Here is a 19,721-nt window from a genome sequence, read left to right as displayed (position 1 = left end):
ACTTCATGGCTCAAAGACAAATGTGAATTAGAATCTCCATGAACGGTGGAGATGCTCAGAGAAGCCTCAACCAATGCCTGTTTTACTGGGCAGACTCAGTCTCTATTGTAGGTGGACCATCAGCTTAGCTCGTTGGGCGAGTGTGTTGAGTATGTCATTAGTGTTGTTCAGGACTAGGGGATTTTAGTAAAAGGACAAACAAATATTCAAACTTTAAAAATTTTTATTTTTCCACTCTAAAAATAACTCTCCCTTTTATGGTGTTAGGGATCAAACTCAGCCCCCACTACATACACATATTAGTCAAGTACCCCAAATAACTGACCCCTTGACTCCAATTTACAATGGGAAGTGGGGGGACCTGAGACAGTAACAATATTAACAAGGCCAGCCATTGGACAAAACAGAAATAAACGAACTACAAAAGTGTTTTGCTCAAGCCTATTTCAGGTGAGATTATTGTATCGTAATGGAAACAAAATACAGTTTCTGGCTGGGCGGGTGGTGGCGCACGTCTTTAATCCCAGCACTCAGGAGGCAGAGCAGGTGGATCTCTGTGAGTTCGAGGCCAGCCTGGGCTACCAAAAGAGTTCCAGGAAAGGCGCAAAGCTACACAGGGAAACCCTGTCTCGAAAAACCAAAAAGAAAGAAAGAAGAGAGAGAGAGAGAGAGAGAGAGAGAAGAGAGAGAGAGAGAGACAGAGAGAGACAGAGAGAAAGAAAGAAAGAAACAAAATACAGTTTCTGAGATGTTTCCCCAGACTGGCTCTACCCTCCCTCAGGACAGGTGGTTGGGGTGCTGTAATCGATTACCACAGCTCAGAGAGCTCCCGCACTGCAGTGCGTTCCCCAGTTGTCTGGAAGCAGGAGCAGCACAGTCAGGTTCTGGTGAGGACCCTCCTGGCCGCACACTGCTGACCTCTGCTGTAGCCTTACACGACGCAAGTGATCTGGAGCTCTTGGGGCCCATCCAACAGCACTGTCCCCTTTATGAAGGCTTTGCCTCCATGACCCAATTAGCCTGCCAAAGGCCTTGTTACCTCTTGGTGATAGGGTGGTAGGATCTGAGGGCATATTCCGTGGTAATACAGGCATGGGGAAAATACCCAAATTGTCTCCAGTGTTTAAAAAGCCGGAAGCTCCAGTGTTAGCATGAATTTGGAAGGCCTCTGCACTCTTTTTTTTGTTGTTGTTGTTTTTTGTTTTTTGAGACAGGGTTTCTCTGTGTAGCTTTGCGCCTTTCCTGGAACTCACTCTGTAGCCCGGGCTGGCCTCGAACTCACAGAGATCCGCCTGCCTCTGCCTCCCAAGTGCTGCGATTAAAGGCGTGCGCCACCACCGACCGGCCAACCTCTGCGCTTTGGCCTGTAGGTGGATTGGCCAGCTTCTTCCACCATCTGTTGTAGGCATAACCACTGGTCAAGGGCTCTCCCAGAGTAAGCAGCTGCCTGGATAATCTGTGATGTTACAGATGAGAAGGCTGTATTTCTTCAGATGTCTGCAGAGAGCTGGTCTCCCTCCTTTCCAACTTGACAGACCCTTGACGGTGCAGGGAGCAGGGAGGTTCACCAGGATTTTCTAGAATCCTACCTCAAGAGTGGCTTGATAGGCCCATAGCTGCTTTCTTGGACACAAACCCACACCTGGAGAATTTTCACAAGGGCCACTGGCCCTGAGGCGTTCCTAGAGGATTTTGGTTGATCTCTAAGGCCCATTCTTTTCCTCCTGGTCTCTAAAACTTGGCTGGCTTGCTGGGATCTTGCCCTAAGTCACTGGAGAGGTGGTTTCACTTAGTAGAGCAGCAGTTCTCAACCTGTGGAGATCGAATGACCCTTTCACAGGGGTCACCTAAGACCATCAGAAAATGCATTTACGTTACAGTTCATGACAGTAGCACAGTTATGAAGCAGCAACGGAAATAATTGTATGGTTGGGTGGGGTCACCACAACCTGAGGAGCTGTCTTAAAGGGTCACCACAGCATTAGGTTGGGAACCACTGAGCTGGAGTGATGGGGAAGGAAAGAGATGCCTCACGGCGGTTTCTCCGCTTGGCTGGCGCTCATTATCATCACAGCCTTCTGTGGTTTATGTGTAGACAAGTCAGGGACAGAGGAATGTCTAGTGTGGTGAAGTGGATTTTTGTTTGGCCTTCTCCATTCTGAACCATCTCCTGGAAATACACATCTCAGTGGAGTTCTAGAGTGTTCCTGTGATAACAGGGATGATGGAGCACCAGGCTCTGGTGTTCCTTTTATCATCATTACTGTTGCTATTAAAGTCACTGATGTAGAGGAGCCCCGTGAGTGATTTCCGGGTCTAGTCAGTGTTTTGCTAGTGAGAACACCAGTGTAGGTGGACCTGGAGGAGAATGTTCCAGTGTATGCTGGAAGTTACTTGACACTGACCCATAGTGAACGTTCTTTCCCTTGGTAGCTGGGGAATCAGATTCTGCAAAAATAACTTCGTGTGCCTGCAGGCTTCTCTGGAAGGAAGGAATATATTAAGAGGGATTTTGGAGCAGGGAATGTTCTTTCCAGTCCCATCTCCTAGGTCTCCCTCATGTCAAGATATAAAAAAAAGGATCTTCCTCATTTCATTCAGAGGTGTTGTATGCCCGCCCTCCCCGCAGATGGATAAAATCCTTCCTTCATTTGCAAGTATTTGTGATTCTTAGATGTTTTTATTGTCTGACAGCTGGCTGTTTGTACACTACCCAGAACTTGGCTTCAGCTGCAGTCTAGAAACTTTCTCTTTAAAATGAACTTTGTAGTTAAGGTGGAAATAATGAAGTGATGTTTAAGACGAGACTCTTAAACACCAGCACTCAGACAACTGTATGGCATTTTGTAACTGTTCACACCTGCACTTGCTGGACTGTGTGGATGGTTGGGAGGACAGTGTTCAGTGCAGTCAGAAGTCACTGAACAGATTCTCATTCTCTAAGTGCCTGTGTACACGTGGACGCTGGGGAGGACAATCTCAGGTCTCATCTTCAGGAATGCTGTCCCATCCTTTGAGCCAGGCAGCCATCAGTAAGGTAGACTGGCTGACCAGGACCTTCCTCTGCTGTCTCTGCAAGGCCAGCTCTGGGATTACAAATGCAAACCATTGTTCATGGCTTTTCTATGTGGGAGCTAGGGGACCCAACTGTGGCCTTAAGGCTTCCAAAGCAAGTGGTGTACAAACTGTCTTAGGGTTACTATTGCCATGTTGAAACACCATTGCCACAGCAACTTGAGAAGGAAAGGGTTTATTTAACTTACTCTTCGACATCACAGTTCATCAAAAGACATCAGGGCAGGAACCTGGAGGCAGGAGCTGATGCAGAGGCCATGGAGGGGTGCTGTTTACTGGCTTGCCCTGCCTACTTTCATACAGAATCCAGGACCAGCAGCCCAGGGATGGCACCACCCACAATAGTCTAGGCCTTCCCGTCAATCACTAATTAGGAAAATGCACTATAGGCCTGCCTACAGCCCGATCTTATGGAGGTGTTGTCCCAGTTGAGGATTCCTCCTCCTCCAGTGCCTGACTCCAGCTTGCGTTGTTATAAACTAGCCAGCACACCCAGCTATCCCCTCTTAGACAGCAGATTTTTATTTTGGTTTCTCAAGACAAGGGTCTCTCTGTGTAGCCTTGGCTGTCCTGGAACTCTCTCTGTGGAGCAAGCTGTCCTCAGACTCACAGAGATTGGGCTATCTCTGCTTCCCCAGTGTTGGGATTAAAGGCGTGCACCACCCAGCACCTGCAGGTTTTTTTTAAAATGTTGAAAATTACCCTTTTTTTCTTTTAGGCGTGTGAGGAGGGGTAATGGTGTCATGACACAGGGTCTTGTATCCTAGATGGCCTGGAACTTTCCATCCTTAAGTGCAAGGATTATAAGGAATACACTATTATTACCACCTATAACTAAGTAACTAGAAGAAGTGTAGTTTTTGTTGTTATTTTGTGGTTTTTTTTTTTTTTTTGGTTTTGCTTTTAAAACAAGATTTTCTATATCAAAAATTTCAGGTATTACGTGTCAGAATCATGGGGAATGTCCTCAAGTCTAGGAAGGTAACAGGTTAGGGGAAGAGCACATTGCTTTGCTGATCCCGACTGCATGGTAACCCACACTGCTTATCTGGGTGGGGTATTATATTTACTTAGGTAGATCATTCATTTAGCTGCAGTTGCTGTTGTTTGAGGATAGCAGAACTCTTGGGTAAACTGGTAAGCTAAGCAAACAGTCCTTAGATGTGCTGGGCAGGGACCAGAAGTCTGGCCCAGAGCGAGGGCCAACTCTTGCCTGAATTCTAACAGTGGACCCCAAGCCTGGGGACAGATGGCAGCCCTGTACACTACCAGAATTGTAGCTCAGGCTACAGGGAGGAAGGACTGCCGTGACATCCTGTCTACAGTCACAGTGAAGCCCTGCTTCACACTTCCAAGGGCAGGAGGTAGCTAAATAGGGGGAAAAAGTCTTCTAAAGACAAGCTCTGGGGCAGTATTTGTGGCGGGATGTCCTTTAAAGTAGTAACTAAAGTTCTATTTCATACGTTAATATTTTGATGATCTAAATTCCAACACTTTTGAGGTAAAGTGGTACTCAAGTTTTCAGCTTGCTTGATAAATGAACTATTCTCCCCGCCCCTCCCCTTTCTATCAGCTTTATCTTCAAGCCAGGATGAGGGGAGACTGGGCGAGACTCTTACGCCCCACCCTGCAGTTTGGTCTTGTTGCTTTATCCATATATGTGGGCCTTTCTCGAATTTCTGACTACAAACACCACTGGAGTGACGTGATGGTTGGCCTCATCCAAGGAGCTGTGGTCGCAGTATTAGTTGTAAGTATTCACACTGCTGACATGTGAAAAATCCCCAGTGAGAAACCTGACAGGGTAGAAAATGGGGCCCAATAACTCCAAGGATCCCGTTTGCTTTTTTCAAGGCAGGGTTTCTCTGTGTAGCTTTGACTATCCTGGAACTCACTCTGTAGATCAGGCTGGTCGTGAACTCACAGAGAGCCGCCTGCCTCTACCTCCCAAGTGGCATCAAAGGCATGGCAAAGAATCTCAATGTTAATAAAATCTTTTTCAGGATAGGTCAGATAGGTAAAAATTAGGTTACTTCTTTGTGAATGTTGTAAATTCTTAGTGTTTTCAATTATAATAAAGTTTCTTTTTGCATGAATTGAAAACTGATTCACTTAATGAGTTTTTTTAAGTGTTAGCTGAATGAAGCTATTTACTGAAGACATACTCTAGTTGCTTTTTTTTCTTTTTGAGACTATGTAGCCCTGGCTGGTCTGGAATTCCAGAGAGCCACCTGCTTCTCCTGTGTTGGGTTTAAAGGCATACACTACTACACTAGTCTAGCCAACTATTATTTTATGTTCCTAATTGCTACCTGAAATTGTGTATATGATTTTTAAATTCTGCCCTGTTCTGTACAGGCTGTGTATGTATCAGATTTCTTCAAGGAGAGACATTCTTATGCAGAAAGGAAAGAGGACGACTCACATACGACTCTCCATGAAACCACCACCTCAAATGCGTACTCAAGCAATCACCAGCCTTGAAGGGTATGGAGGAACTAACTGGTCAGCTTTCTGAAGGAAACCGCTAGAAGAAGGCGGGAGGATGCATATTACTTTCCGGTGTATAGGCCATTGAAGGACTGCTGCTATACCTCTTGGATTACCTACTTTACCTGTGTATATAACACAATGAGTATCTAATAGCCCAATTTAAAAAAAAAATATTCAAGCCTTCCCCTAAAAACACTGCCCCACTTGTACATTTTTTAATTGAAAGATGCTATGTACAAATGTGTATGTTACATGCCTTCTTAGAATGATATCTGATTTAAATATAATAAAATGCTTCAAACAACTCTTGATGGAAGAATCACTTGGACACTTGTAAGCAGTTACAGTCAACTGTAATCAGACAGATGGTGATTAATGTTGAACTCTATAAGTAGAGGCTGGCAGCGAATACAATATCCCTCTTGATTTTGGTGATTCCTAAGGGAAAAAGAAAATAATGCTTAAGCTTTCAAGACCATAAAGCATAACTTCCTGGTACTAGGATTTTACAGCTCAGTCCTGACTAAATTGGTAAGGGAACAACGTGGATTATAAAAAGCTGTTAGCTTAAGAGACTTGAGAGTCACTGGAGAACCTTGGGGACAGTTCTTGCTCTTTTGACCATCAGCTACACTACTACCACTACTACATGTGGTGTGCATGAGTGGCTCTAAAGATGTCAGAAGGAGACGATCCAGGTCCAGCAGTTGTCTTTATACTGGAAGACATGGGAAACTTTAGACTAAAGCAGGACAGGTATACACAGTCTACTCAGTGTGGTACATCAGTAAGTAGAAATCACTAGCATGAACTGATTTATAGCCAGCTTTGTCTTGGCCGAGACCCAGGGAGAGATGTGGAGATGACAAGCTATTTATGAATAGCATGCTTCCCAACTCCCCACCCCCCAGTTTACAGTCTAGCCATCCTTCCTAACCTGGTCTCCCTATATCCTCCTTGCTACTCTACAAACTAAGCCATTTCCATCCCCGACAATCCCTACTGTACTCCTGCTCCAAGCACACCAGCCTCCCGCTGCTGCTCCAACATCCTGAGTCTGCAGAAAAGGCCTTCAATGTCATCCCCGTGGAGGTCTTTAGGCTACTGTCTTTCTACTTCCTTCTTGCAGACTTATTCATCTCCCTCACATTATAAGATAAGCCCCATTAACTGCACCTTTATGTCCACTCTTAACACTTCTTAAAACAATGCTGGACACCTAGTATTTAATAAATATGTAAATGGGAATCTGTGTATAAAACAAAAATCCCAAAAATGTCCCACATAAACCTTCCAATTTTATGTACATACTGTTAGTTGACCTTCCATGACAGTCTGGCCAAGACACCTCAAAATTTCCTTCTAAGCTGTGTCAAAGTCTCAAGATTTGCCTAAATGATCAGAAAAGGCTTATAAACTAAATACTGACCTTCAGCAAATTTGTTCTCCAGCTCTGTGTTTCCAATGGCTTTTGCTGCTTGACACATCTGTCGAAGCAGTTCTTCCAGGCGCCTCATACAGCGAATTATGCTGCCTAGACAGAAAAGGAAGTACATGAAAGCAGAACATGAAAAGCTTTCGGTAATCCCCAACTTCGATTAATGGCAGTAAAAGACATAATCTAAGGACACACTGGCGTGTTTTTAGAGTGGATAAACCAAATGCCCTGGCAGAAAAGAGAACAACTTGAGTAAGGTTGGCAAGCATGGCAGCTCTGAGCCTGTAAGAGTCACCAGGTCTCTGGAGACTGCACGAAAGCCTAACAAAGTACCACTTACCAGGACCCTGAGTGAACCCTACTTAGGATTCTGGATAGCCAGGCTCTAGCTGTGGAGAGAACAGGGTTAGCGTGCTTCCTCAATGTTTTCTTTACAGTGTGGTCTTAGAAGTAGCAGAGAGGAGACAAGTCTTTCCTTACAGACTGCAAATCTGGGACAAGTACCTCTCAAAGCTGAAGCTGTAGACTACTTGTTAGACTTGTGTGCGGAGAGACCTGGCCTTTCTCCAAGTGTGATGTCCAGACTACATTGGGAGCATCATTTATCTGAAGTGCAAGTTGTAAGAAAGGCGGCCATACTCTGATTTCTTGTAACACTGAATAGTTCATTATTATGAAAACTGATAAATGTTAATCACTGCTCAATGCTAAGGATCCTTTTTACTGCTTATATCTTCCATATTATGTTCCAGCATGTCCAAGTGGGATAAATAACTGAGATACAATCCAAAGCTGGATAAAAACAGGGAAGCAAAGTGTGGTGGTGCACAACTTTAGTCTCTCCCAGTACACAAGGAGCTCTATGAATTTGAGGCCAGCCTAGTCTACATAATCAGTACCATGCAAGGCTACATAATGAGACCCTGTCTCCAAACAGTGCTGGAGTTCAAACCCCAGGACCTTCCATGAGAGCTCTACTACTGAGTTGCATCCCTAAGTCCCAGTAAACAGCATTTAAAATGAGGATTTGTCTCACCTGAAAGACTAAAGTCTATTTGTAATACACAATTTTTGTGAAGTTACTTGGCTCCTGATGAGAAAGCTCATTAAATGGGTCAAAAGCAAAAGGTAGTTAACTATGGCTTACTCATTACTGTGTTAAAAGACCTGGCTTAACTAAGGAAGGAAAGATTTATTTTGGCTTATGGCTTAGAAGTCCATCATGGAGAAGTCACACCAGATATGACTGAGCGAGCATGTGCCATGTCATGACTTTGGTCCTGGGAACATGACTGTGGCACTTTGGGGATGAAGGAGACAAACACAGACTAGCTGGGCAATCCAGGTGGGCTGTGCTCTCTGATGGCGGCCCCACTACGTAATCTGGAAACTCGGGTAGTCTCTAGGGGAGAAGCATCTGGTTCAGTCCTCTGGGAGGAGGAAGCTGTGTGCTAGCCTTTTGTTTTTTGTTTTCCTGCACACACTAGCCAAGCATCTGTAAATACATCTGTAAAAAGGCTCTGCCGTTCCTCTGAGCTCACCTGAAGAAGACGGCTTTGCTTTTCCTTGAGTCTGAGGCATTGGGATCCTTGACATGTATGTGTTCATGTCAACAATACAGATTCACTCAGGGCTTCCTCCACTCCCCACAAGCATGCTCCCATCTATGTGGATCTGGGTGGCAGGAGAGAGGGCGGGGAGGAGGGCCAGGATGAATCAACACCCTCTGCTCCCACAGGTCCTACAACTTCACAAGCAGCAACAGCGTCTGGGGACCCAATGCATAAGCTACAGAGAATAGCTCACATTTAAGCCATACAAATGCCAGAATAGGCAAATTCTGTAACTACAGACATTAGAACTAGATAAAAAGTAATAATAACTTCAGCCTCGTGTATATGGACATCTTCGATAATCCCAAAAGCTTCCTTAGATGTTGGGAGAGGAAAGAATGTTTAGAAGACGAGATGAAATCAGGTTGAGTATGTCTGAGGAAAGCTGGTGCTGTACACCATTTCCTGGGCACTGATGCTGTGCAGGCCTGTGCTCTGCAGTTTGTGAATTTCTCATCAGGGCTTCACAATTCCACGAGGCAAGGACTATTGTTATCCCTAGTCTGCAAGGAGGTAAAGGAGAAAGCTGAGAAGTTCCATACACAAACTGACCAAGGTCTGAGGTAGAATTTATGTCAGGCCAGGGGCTTGGATCACTGGGAAAAGGCACTCACACCTGCCCCCGAAGCCTGAAGACCCAAATTTGATCCATGGAAGCCACAGAGGAATAACAACACTGAGTACTGACATTTTCCCTTCACCTCTACATGCATACCATGACATATATAAAGTATTTGGGAGAAAAAAAAGAATTCACAATGTCTACTCAGATTAATTCACATAAAATTATTTACCTGGGATTTCTAAGATAAGTATATTACAATTCAGTTATACACTTAAAATATTATAAATACTAAATTATTGGCTTTAAACTTTTGCTGCAAATGTTCAATGCTGGTAGTACAAACCACCAACCCAGAAAACTTACATTAGCATGTTTTAAGGAACCGTTAAGAAACAAAAGACAGACAAAGGTTCTTCACTCTGCACCCTGACAGTCTTTAACAACAACAGAAACTACACTAAAGAGCAGCACCAGAACTGTACAGCCACAGTCCTTCCCAGAGATGTGACGGGGATAAAGACAACACTCTAAATACTAAGAAAGCATGGGACAACAGCACCAGACTCATTCAGTGCCGGAAGACATGCATTATTCTAGTCTCAAACAAGGCTACCTCCAAGCAAACAGGTACAAACTGACAATCTGTCCAGGGGTAGGTAGTAAGCTCAGAACTGTTTTTAGCCACTGCTGTGATGGTAGTAGGAGGATAGGCAAGAACTGTAAGCAGTAAAGCTGGGGAGATGGCTCAGCAGTTAAGAGCACTAGCTGTTCTTCCGGAGGACCCAGGTTCAATTCCCAGCCCTTACATGGCAGTCCACAGGCCTGTGTACTTCCCATTGGGGGGTATCTGACGCCCTCTTCTGGCTTGCTCAGGTACTGCACACATGGGGCACACACACACACACACACACACACACACACACACACACACACAGGCAGAACAAACTTAAAAAATAGAAGAAATTTAAGCAGGTGTATATGCTAGAGCAGCAGCTGAAAGGATATGATTTAGGAGGATGACAAAGAATTAAAGATGACTGTGGGGGTCAGAACAACAGAAAAGGTGAACTGAAGAGTAAAGGCACATGCAGGTGACTGTCTGGACTGATGGAAAGCTGGGCTGGAGTTGAGACACATGCTCAAGGAGAGCAAGGAAGGTTGGAAACCGTAAAGGAAGCCTAGAGAGAATTTCTACTCAGCAGAGTTCCTGAGGAAGAAGGGTGTGGGCACATTTCAGCCATGCCGTGCTGTCTACAATCTGAGAACAGTAGCCAACCAAAGGACACTAACAAGTCGGTCGTCGTGGGAAAGACTACGCGAAGTAGTGTGTAGACACAGTGACTGCTCAGTGCTGACAGTTTACTACTGTTCCTAGGAAGGTCCGACATCATTCTGAGATTATAGAACAGAGCTCTTGGGCTAGAGAGGGCTCAGTGGTTAAGAGCACACCCTGCTCTTGCAGAGGCCCCAAGTTTTGAGTCCCAGGACCCACATAGCAGCTCAAAACCACCTATAACTCCAGTTCAGGGGATCTGACACACTCTTCTGAATTCCTTGGGCACCTGTATATCTATGTGCATATAACTACCCATACCCCCAGCAATACGCACATATTTAAAATAACAAAGAAATACAGCTTTTCATAGTGCACTGAGGTTTTCTTCAGCAGAGCACTTTGGCAAAATGACAGAGGAAGCAAGTCAGCAGACTGACCCAGGTGATGACTAATAGGCAGAGGGAGGAATCCCTGGTGCTTCCTGATCTGAGGCTAGAAAGGGGAACTACCTGAAGGGCTCAGATGGGAAGTTTTCTCCAAGGATAATGTACCCTCCACAGCAGCCTCCAGAGAATGAGGATGCGGCTAAGCGCTATCTACCTACATTTTACTTCCTGTGAGTGAGGCGACTCCTGTGACCCTAATCAACTATTTCAAGACTTGGGAAAATCTGAAAAACAAACAGGTTTTTTGTTTCTATGACTAGTATGTGTAACAGAACACAGTCACAGAAGACACTTTCCATGCAGGCCATTCCCAGCCTACTACTGCTATTTGGTGAGACAAAGGCGGTCAGTGCCTTTTCACGGTCAGGCTAACACCGACAGATCTAGGGTCAGGTATCAAGAGTTACGTGCCTTTAAATCCCAGCCCTCAGGGGGCAGATGGAGCTCTTTTGAGTCTCAGGCCAGCCAGAGGTACATGGTAATACCCTGCCCCAAAAAAGGGTGGCTGGCTGCGTGTGTGTGTGTGTGTGTGTGTGTGTGTGTGTGTGTGTGTGTGTGTGTGAATTCTGACACAGCCCTCCAAGTCTGAACGAGAGGAATGTCTACTGGCTTTCCTTTCCAGCAGTGGGTTCCTTTCAACCTTGGGGCTCGGTCATGGAAGAACCTTAGACCGTCATGAGCTAGAAGCCTTGTAAAGGTTGGCACTGCCACTGTTGCCCTCAGGAACTTGGGTCGATGAAGGAGAATGCTCAGTTACTGGTCCACAAGAGGACAACTAAAGCATGTCTCTCTCAATGGTGTCTGGAAGCCTGTGCTGAGACAGGGAGGCTAGAAAGGTTCCCAGTGAAGAGACTAAACACACGAAGCAAGCACATGGAAGGGGAAAGTCGAAACACAGTTCTACCTCAGCTCCAAGTGCTAGTATAGGTACGCTCCACTTGGAGAGATGGCTACCACTTTAATTCGAATACATGAAGGCTGTTCTCAATATTTAAAATTAGGCCATAGCTACAAAAACTAAAGACAATGCCATTCCAGTTAGATGCTACTGTCAATAAAGAAGATCACTGAGGTATAGTGCAGGTCCTTCTGTCCTCAGCTCAGTAGTTCCAAAATGTAAATCTTACAGTGCACAATGTCTGTAATCCCCGCTACTCGGGAGGGTGAGGTCAGCCAGGACCACACAGCAAGACCCTGTCTTTTTTTTAAAATTAATTAATTAATTAATTTATTTAATGTATATGAGTGACCTGTCTTCAGGGACACCAAGAGGGAATCAGTCCCATTACAGGTGATTGTGAGCCACCATGTGGTGCTGGGAATTGAACTAAGGACCTCTGGAAAAGCAGCCAGTGCTCTTAACTATTGAGCCATCTCTCCAGCCCAAGACCCTGTCTTAAAATGAAATGAATGAATGAATGAATGAATAAATAAATAATAAAAGCCCTGGGAATGTAGCTTGGTGGCAGTGCCTTCTGAGAACACGCAGAGCTCTTGACTTACACATTCTCCAAGGAAGTTTACCTCTCCACCTTCCTTCTAAATCTCCTTCACTAACCCGCAGAATCGTCAGCCGTCCGGTATAAAGAGACCCGACGGGGTTACTGCACCCGGTAAATGAAACGGTGTAAAGTGCTGTGCAGGAGTCCACAGCACAACAGGAACTGATCCACACTGGCTCTCGTGTTCTCAAGGCAAGGGATACAGGCTCTGCTACTACCTCAGAAGGAAAGGAGAAACACACTCACAGAAGCTTCTAGAGAAACCAAGGAGCTGGGACAGAAGAGGCAATAAGCATGCAACCCTGACGTTAAATGTTCATGTCAACTATTCAAAATTAAATTAGGTAGTGGTTTAAACTGAAACGCATGGCGCTTTGGAAAGGAACAGACTGAGTTCACAGGCAATGCAGAATCATTCAGTCTTCCGCTCCATATGGCATCAAAAGTGAGGTACTCCCACACACTTGTTTTAAATGACTTCAAATGTGTACCAAAACCACTATTTCTACAAATACAGGTAAGGAATGTGAAGCAGAACCTGCCAAAGTTATCAAGAGCCACAGCATTATAAGTAAATTCAGACAACGTGTAAAAACTAAAGCAAGCAAACCCAACCAGGTCAGGGCACTCACACTGTGAATCATTTGTGGACATCTGGTTGGGACACAGCTTCGGGTAACAAGAGAACACTGAGAACAGGCCCCTGGGTAGAGGCCGCATATCCAATGGCTCTGCTTCTGGTCCACAGTCTCTGACACAGATCGCTGTGCACACCCACAAACACCAGCTCTCCACAGCTCCAGCAGCGAGGGGCCGCTCCCCTGGGGTCAGTGAGACTGCTATTGAGCAGTAAGTATCTAACATCTTCCCAGCCTCCTGCAGCTCCATGCAGTTCGAGACTTGCCTCACTCCCAGCATCCTGCCCCATCAGTCAGAACCAGCTAAACAAAGACAAAGCCCCAAACACGGACCTCATTCCCACACTATCTCAAGTTGGTATTAAATAGTGCTGATATCTTTTCTTCCGTTCCTTCCAGAAATTAAATTTTTGGTGGTCATCGCCTTTTCTTTTCCAAATAAGTGTAAATATGCCAGCACAGATCCACCATTCCAGCCTCTTCGCTGTACAATTGGCAAGCACTGTCTTTTCAGTGCTTCAGAACCTACACCGGGTGAGAACTGGGGCGTTCACTCGAGTACTATCTAAGTCAGGGTGTAAGTCCACTAGAGGCCGTGTAACTATCACACTATACAATTCTGAACATTTTAATCCCTCCCCAAAAGTCCTGTCATCACACCCAGTTCTGACCCCACACACTATGGCAACCATTCATTAGCTTTCTGTCTCTGAATAAAATCACCTGTCTCTTCTAACAGATTATGTTTAAGACTCATCTAAACTGTAACATGCACCAGCATTTCTTTCTATAATAAAAACGTTAAAGATGTGCATAGGCACAACTGACTGACCTATTATGAGTACATGGAACTGCATGCTTCTCTATCTAAGAGCATTTGCAACTTGGAGGAAGGCACAAACAGAATCACTCTCATAAGGACAGAAAGCAATTTACTCAGAGACTATCTCTACCTAAACTACAGCTTTCTGCATCACTGAGGTTCACACCCTGCCTAATTGCTGCTCTCTGGTTTGGTCCACGGTTAGGATCCCATATACATCTTGTAGCCACTCACCAATCCCAGCTTATGCCAACTCTTCCTTGAAGGCAGAGATGGAGCCTGTACTGTACTTAGCATAGTACTTGATTCACACTGGAGTCTCAGAACTATTCATCAACTAAGTATCAAGCACTGCTTAGTAAGTCATCTAGTACTAAATTTGTACCGCGGTTTAAACACAAACAATGCACATAAGTAAAATATTATTCTACCTTATCAGCAAAAGTCCTTTCCAACACTGAGAACCTTGTCCTAGGAAAGGGTAAAACTGCACTTCAGACACCATTGGGAGAACACATACCGCACAGCATTTGCCTCAAAACCCTACAGCAGGTAGAAGGAAGAAATAGCTTCCACAGGTCATTAATTCATAAGGATCTCCTGAAGGCAAATGCTTGTCAGACACTGGGAACAGCTAGTTTAAGTCTTACCAGATCCACCTGGATGGGTGCACTGAAACCCTAAGCATTAGCTCATTGAGTCACTCAAACTTAGTCTGATAAAATAAACATCCTATCCATTTTTCAAGGCAACAAAGTAAAAAATTTCTTACGTGTTTTTAAAGTTCCTCAAATAGATCTCAATATAAACCTTTTTCTTGAGTAAGACATCCCATAACACGTGGCTATGATTACTACAGTTAACTGGCTCAGTTAATGTTGGAAGAATTCTACAGTTATTGCTCAAGTTCAGTATGTAAAAACGCTGGCACTTTCTGTCAAAGAAGAAGAGATCCTGTTTGAACACAGCACACTCAGGTCTTGCTTGTGATACTGAAGACACACTACCTGGTCGAGTATCTTCCTCAACTGTTCTTCACCTCCTTTTTTTATTTTTGGTCTTGGCTTTTTTGAGACAGGGTTTCTCTGTGTAGCCCTGGCTATCCTGGAACTCACTCTGTAGACCAGGCTGGCCTCAAACTCACAGAGATCCGCCTGCCTCTGACTCCCGAGTGCAGGGATTAAAGGCGTGTGTCACCACCGCCTGCTCTACCTCATTTTTGGAGGTGGGTCTTTCACGGAGCTCAGGAGCTGCAGAGACCCTTCTCTTCCCACTCCCCCTTGCTGGGGCTGCAGGTGTGTGTTGCTGGCCTGGAGTTTTACATGGGTGCCGGGCATCCAAACTCAGGTCTCTCTAGCTATGCAGCAAGCACCACCACACGCATGAATCCACCTTTCCAAGGCCCTGGATTTCAAACAAAGAAAGAACCCCCCCCCAAAAAAAAAAAACACCCAACAACAACAACAACAACAAATACCCACAAAACAATTCAACTAAATTCTATCTTTTGCTCCTTCCACTCCCAAGACAGGGTCTCACCATGTTGCCCAGGCTGGCCTGGAACTCAGAGATCCACCTGGCTCTGCCTCCTGAGTGCTGGATTGTAGGCGTGTGCCACCACACCTGGCGATTTCTTTAAAACAGTACCTATCTCTGCTGTGCATCACTATTGTTACATGTCACTTTTGACTCCTTGGAGAAGCAGACCTTGCATACATGTGAACGCTTACGTGAGTAATTCTTGCTGTTATTATGTAGCAAATGAGCATTAAGTTCATCCTCATCTTGGAAAAGCTGGGCAACAATGAGGAGGAGGCGGCGGCACCATCATTCCGTTGCTTTGGTACCTCTGACACACAAATCCTGCTGTACACGGACCTAGACTCCCCTGTGTTAAGGCAGGCTCACAAATCTGTTAGGCTGCCTTCTTTTCAGACTCAACTGTTGCTGTCTATTATGTGCTATTAAAGACCTCATCGTTCTTTGACCATGAGTTTTCTCATGGTGGGTAGAGATGATAAATAGTATAGCAGAGTTTAAGACATGAAGCTTCCACTTGATATGTATGCCACGATTGGTTGATATCCATGGGAGGCCTGTCCTTTTGTGAATAGAAACAGAAGAGCAGTGGATGGGGGGGGGGAGCAGAAGAGAGGAGGAGAGGGACTGGGAGGAGAGGAGGGAGGGGAAACTGCAGCCGGGATGTAAAATAATAATCATAAATCACTTAAAGAGATGAAACTCTAAGTCACACCGCCATCACACTTCATTGGTAACACCATTTACTTGTACAATAACCTTGATAATAACCCTACCTTCAAAGACATCTGTCATTTTGCAGATGTGAGCAAATGTGGCTCCAGTTGCCCAGGTGTACACCACATCCATCAAGTGAGGTTTGAACGAGCTTAGGTAAGTTTCCTCGTCAATCTCCAGTTTCGCTTCTGCTGAAACTTTTGCAATCCTTTTAGCACATTCCTTTGAAGAATAAAGGACAGAGTGAGAATTCTTTACTGACTAATACCTCCCATATCACTAAGGGTTTCTGGAGCCAGGATTCTCCAGAATCGCCGTTCTGTTTGAGGAGAGCACAGACTTGCAGGACTGTCTCTGTAAGGTGGATGTCCTGCTTCTAACAGGCACCGTACTCGTGTGCACGAGCGGTCACACAGCCAGGCCTTCCTGGGGCGGTGGCGGTAGTCACCGTGCTGGGATGTGTCCAGGGAATGCATCACCCCTGTGCCAGGTGAGCATTTCTGCAAGTCCTCCAGCTCACCACACTTACAATGGCACACCTACCCAACCGCTAACCGTCTTCAAAGGAGACCAGGGCTCCAGACGGCAGAGCAGGTAAAGGGCTCACCGCTCTTCAGGGAATCTCATCAAGTGGTTACAACCCTGTTAAGTCCAGCTGCAGGGAATCCAAGGCCCCCTCTGGCCTCTGTGGATTCTTGCACTCACATGCATGCCACCCCTCCATACATATGATTAAAAAATAATAATAAAAAGTATTTAAAAATACTTTTGAAAATGAAAGCTAATAAACACTAGAACTAAATGCTATGTTTTAATACTGAGGAAGATGGTGGCTGGAGAGACGACTCCGTGGTGAAGAGCACTGACTGCTCTCCCAGAGGACCTGGGTGCAACTCCTAGAACAGGCACAGTGGCCTAAGACCATCTGCAGTTCCAGGTCCAGGAAACCCATAGGTGGCGCCCTCTTCTGGCCTGCCCAGGTACTGAACACATGTGGTGTACACACAGACACACGGGCAAAACAAAAAAACCATCATGGGTAATACCGAGGAAGAAAAACAATAGACTGTCAGTCAGTATACCTTATTCACATCATTTAGTTTTAAATCTGTACTTATAAAGTCCACACAATTTGTTACAATAGTGAAAATAGACGCTTAACTGCTTGACTACTAAAGTGAAAATAAAAAGGGCTAATAAAATAGAATCAATGACACCACTGATACCAAATGTGTTTAATCTGTGGAGTGCTACAGTGCCACGGTTAACCTGGTAATCTTTATAGTCACTAGCTTACCTGCATTTGTCGAAGGGGTCCAGCTAACTGTTCTGTTAATTTGGGCATCTCACTAGACTGTGATAAAGAAAAAGAATAGGAAATATGAAAACTCATGCTCAAAGTACTACTTGCTTGCGAAATGAAGCAAAACTTTTTAGTTTCTTTCACACCAAATTCTAAGACTTAGATCGTTAGCATTTAAATTTTCTAATCAACTTTGAGTTTTCAAACACACACACACACACACACACACACACACACACACACACACACACAGTCTTCTCATCCTCACTTGTCCTATTTCAGAGAACACTGCTCTGCTCACTTGGCAGTTTCTGTGACTAGACATGGAACCACAGAAGAGAGCCAATGCTGTAAAGAGTAGTGTGGCCATTGTCAATAGTTTAATCATAGCTTCATTATAAAACAGTTTAGTTTATAGCAAAGTTTGCAGAGAGTGAAAATGTAGGATGGGCATTTAAAATACTGTCTCTAATTTTATTTTTACCCAAGTACTTCTAGTTGTTTAGTCAATTATAAGGCAGTTCAAAGTTTAATTAAATAATCATTTAATACTTTTTGGTTTTAGTATGTAGATCAGGCTGGCCTCTGCCTCTTTAGTGCTGGGATTAAAAGCATGTGCCACCATGACCAGCTGACTTCAATATTGCTCTTCTCAATGGTAAAATTTGTTAATTTCTAATTTAGATAACAGAATTTAAGTATACTATAACCAGCTAAATAAAATTAGACAAGCTACTTGAGTTTAAGTATGTGTCAGGATAAAGAAAAACGTATCATATCACACCACGTATGGGTGTGTGGTGCGTGTGCGTTGTGTGTGTGCGCGTGCGTGCGTGCGTGCGTGCGTGCGTGTGTGGCGGGCACAGGTGCAGAGGATGTCCTTCGAGTGTCGTGTAGGCATCCGCTTTCCTCCTTGTTAGCAACAGGGGCTCTGTCAACGTGTTAGCTAGGCTAGCTGTCCTGCAAGTTTCCTGAGATTCTTCTGTTTCGCCTCCCATTTCCTATGAATGCTAGGAATTCAGGCACATGCACTATTGGATCTGTCTGATAGGTTAACATTTTAAAAGGCAACTCTAGAGCAGTTGCAATATTATCCGCATTAGTATACAGGACCGAGTTTTGATTTGGTTATGTGTGTATAAACACATTACGTAAGAAATCATGAACCGGGATTTATATCACTGCTGTAGACACGAAAGCTTATTGCCATGACTGGCGGACAGGGAAAACCATAGAGGCTGAATGGTAAGGAATGGAAAAATGCTAACTGCCGTGGACAGAGCTCCATCCAGGAGCAAGTTACTGACCCCTTTCTTTCTTCTGGCCACCATGGGTGCAAGCCTGGTCCTGCTCTGAGCAGGGTGAGTGGTGCTTTCTGAATGTGTACACTGGGTCCTTCGCTTTCACTTAGGTATCAATTCAAATTTCATACTGGGGAGGCCTTTTCTATTCCTACACATTAGAACAAGAACCAGAGGCATCAGGCATTTTACCCAGCTCTTCTACATCTTCATTCACCCACACATAAGCCACTGGAGCAAGTTTCTGCTCCATCTCCAGTGTCTAGATCTATGCACTGTAAACACTGGGTGCTCAACACATTTTCGTGGAGGGCTAGAGAGATGGTTCAAAGGTTAAGAGCACTGGCTTTTCTTCCAGAGGTTCTGAGTTCAATTCCCAGCAACCACATGGTGACTCACAATCATCTATAATGAGATCTGGTGCCCTCTTCTGGCCTGTAGACGTACATGGCAGAACATGGTATACATAATAAATAAATCTTAAAAAATAAAATTCTGTGAATACTTGATCTTCATATTTGAAAGATTTATGTAATATTCAAAATGCTATAAATGTTACTGAAAAAATAAGAGCAGTTTTAGAAACTTTTAGAAAGTTAGTATGTTAAGTACATTTCACCTAACATCAAAGTATTTTATTATAGTGATTCTTTTTGCCTTGACAACATCTTATAGCATATAAACATGGAGCCAGTCTTATTATTAATGAATAGCCATTATACTAATCAAAACTATATGATGTGTGAATCAATAAAGCACATTATATATATTAACTCACATTCTCTTGAAACACAAAACAGCTTAGTAGTGCAGTTGCCTGTTCTGCAGAAAGGTCATTGAAAAGTCCATTAAACATCATCTCTGTTAGAAGGAGCTCATCGGCACTAAAGAGAGAATAAATTTCACAAGTCAGAAGATAAAGACATATCTTTAATGGGTAGTTATTAATAAAATATATTATTTAATCATGAGGAAAAATCAAGGGCTATAAC

General features: G+C 44.3%; 2 protein-coding genes across 5 annotated transcripts in view; one reads left to right on the top strand and one right to left on the bottom strand.

Moving 5' to 3' along the window:
* Positions 1 to 5,872, top strand: part of Plpp1 (phospholipid phosphatase 1) — a 66,296-nt gene extending 60,424 nt beyond the window's left edge. For all 4 annotated transcript variants that reach the window (XM_037209435.1, XM_028884480.2, XM_028884471.2 and 1 more), the window contains 2 exons: positions 4,649 to 4,825; positions 5,434 to 5,872. In XM_037209435.1, coding sequence (XP_037065330.1) covers positions 4,649 to 4,825; positions 5,434 to 5,559 — 303 coding nt within the window. In that variant the 3' untranslated portion in view covers positions 5,560 to 5,872. The remainder of the gene's footprint in view (positions 1 to 4,648; positions 4,826 to 5,433) is intronic.
* Mtrex (Mtr4 exosome RNA helicase) overlaps positions 5,813 to 19,721 on the bottom strand; it is a 78,532-nt gene continuing 64,623 nt past the window's right edge. Inside the window, exons 23-27 of the mRNA XM_028884460.2 lie at positions 19,508 to 19,613; positions 17,423 to 17,479; positions 16,185 to 16,347; positions 6,998 to 7,102; positions 5,813 to 6,006 (exon numbers count right to left, since the gene is read on the bottom strand). Of these exons, the coding sequence (XP_028740293.1) occupies positions 5,954 to 6,006; positions 6,998 to 7,102; positions 16,185 to 16,347; positions 17,423 to 17,479; positions 19,508 to 19,613 (484 nt within the window). The 3' untranslated portion in view covers positions 5,813 to 5,953. The remainder of the gene's footprint in view (positions 6,007 to 6,997; positions 7,103 to 16,184; positions 16,348 to 17,422; positions 17,480 to 19,507; positions 19,614 to 19,721) is intronic.

The sequence above is a fragment of the Peromyscus leucopus genome, chromosome 11 (genome assembly GCF_004664715.2).
Source record: "Peromyscus leucopus breed LL Stock chromosome 11, UCI_PerLeu_2.1, whole genome shotgun sequence".
In the NCBI taxonomy this organism is placed as follows: Eukaryota; Metazoa; Chordata; class Mammalia; order Rodentia; family Cricetidae; genus Peromyscus; species Peromyscus leucopus.
Note: the sequence above shows the minus strand (reverse complement) of the source record. Positions and strands in the feature narration are given on the sequence as shown.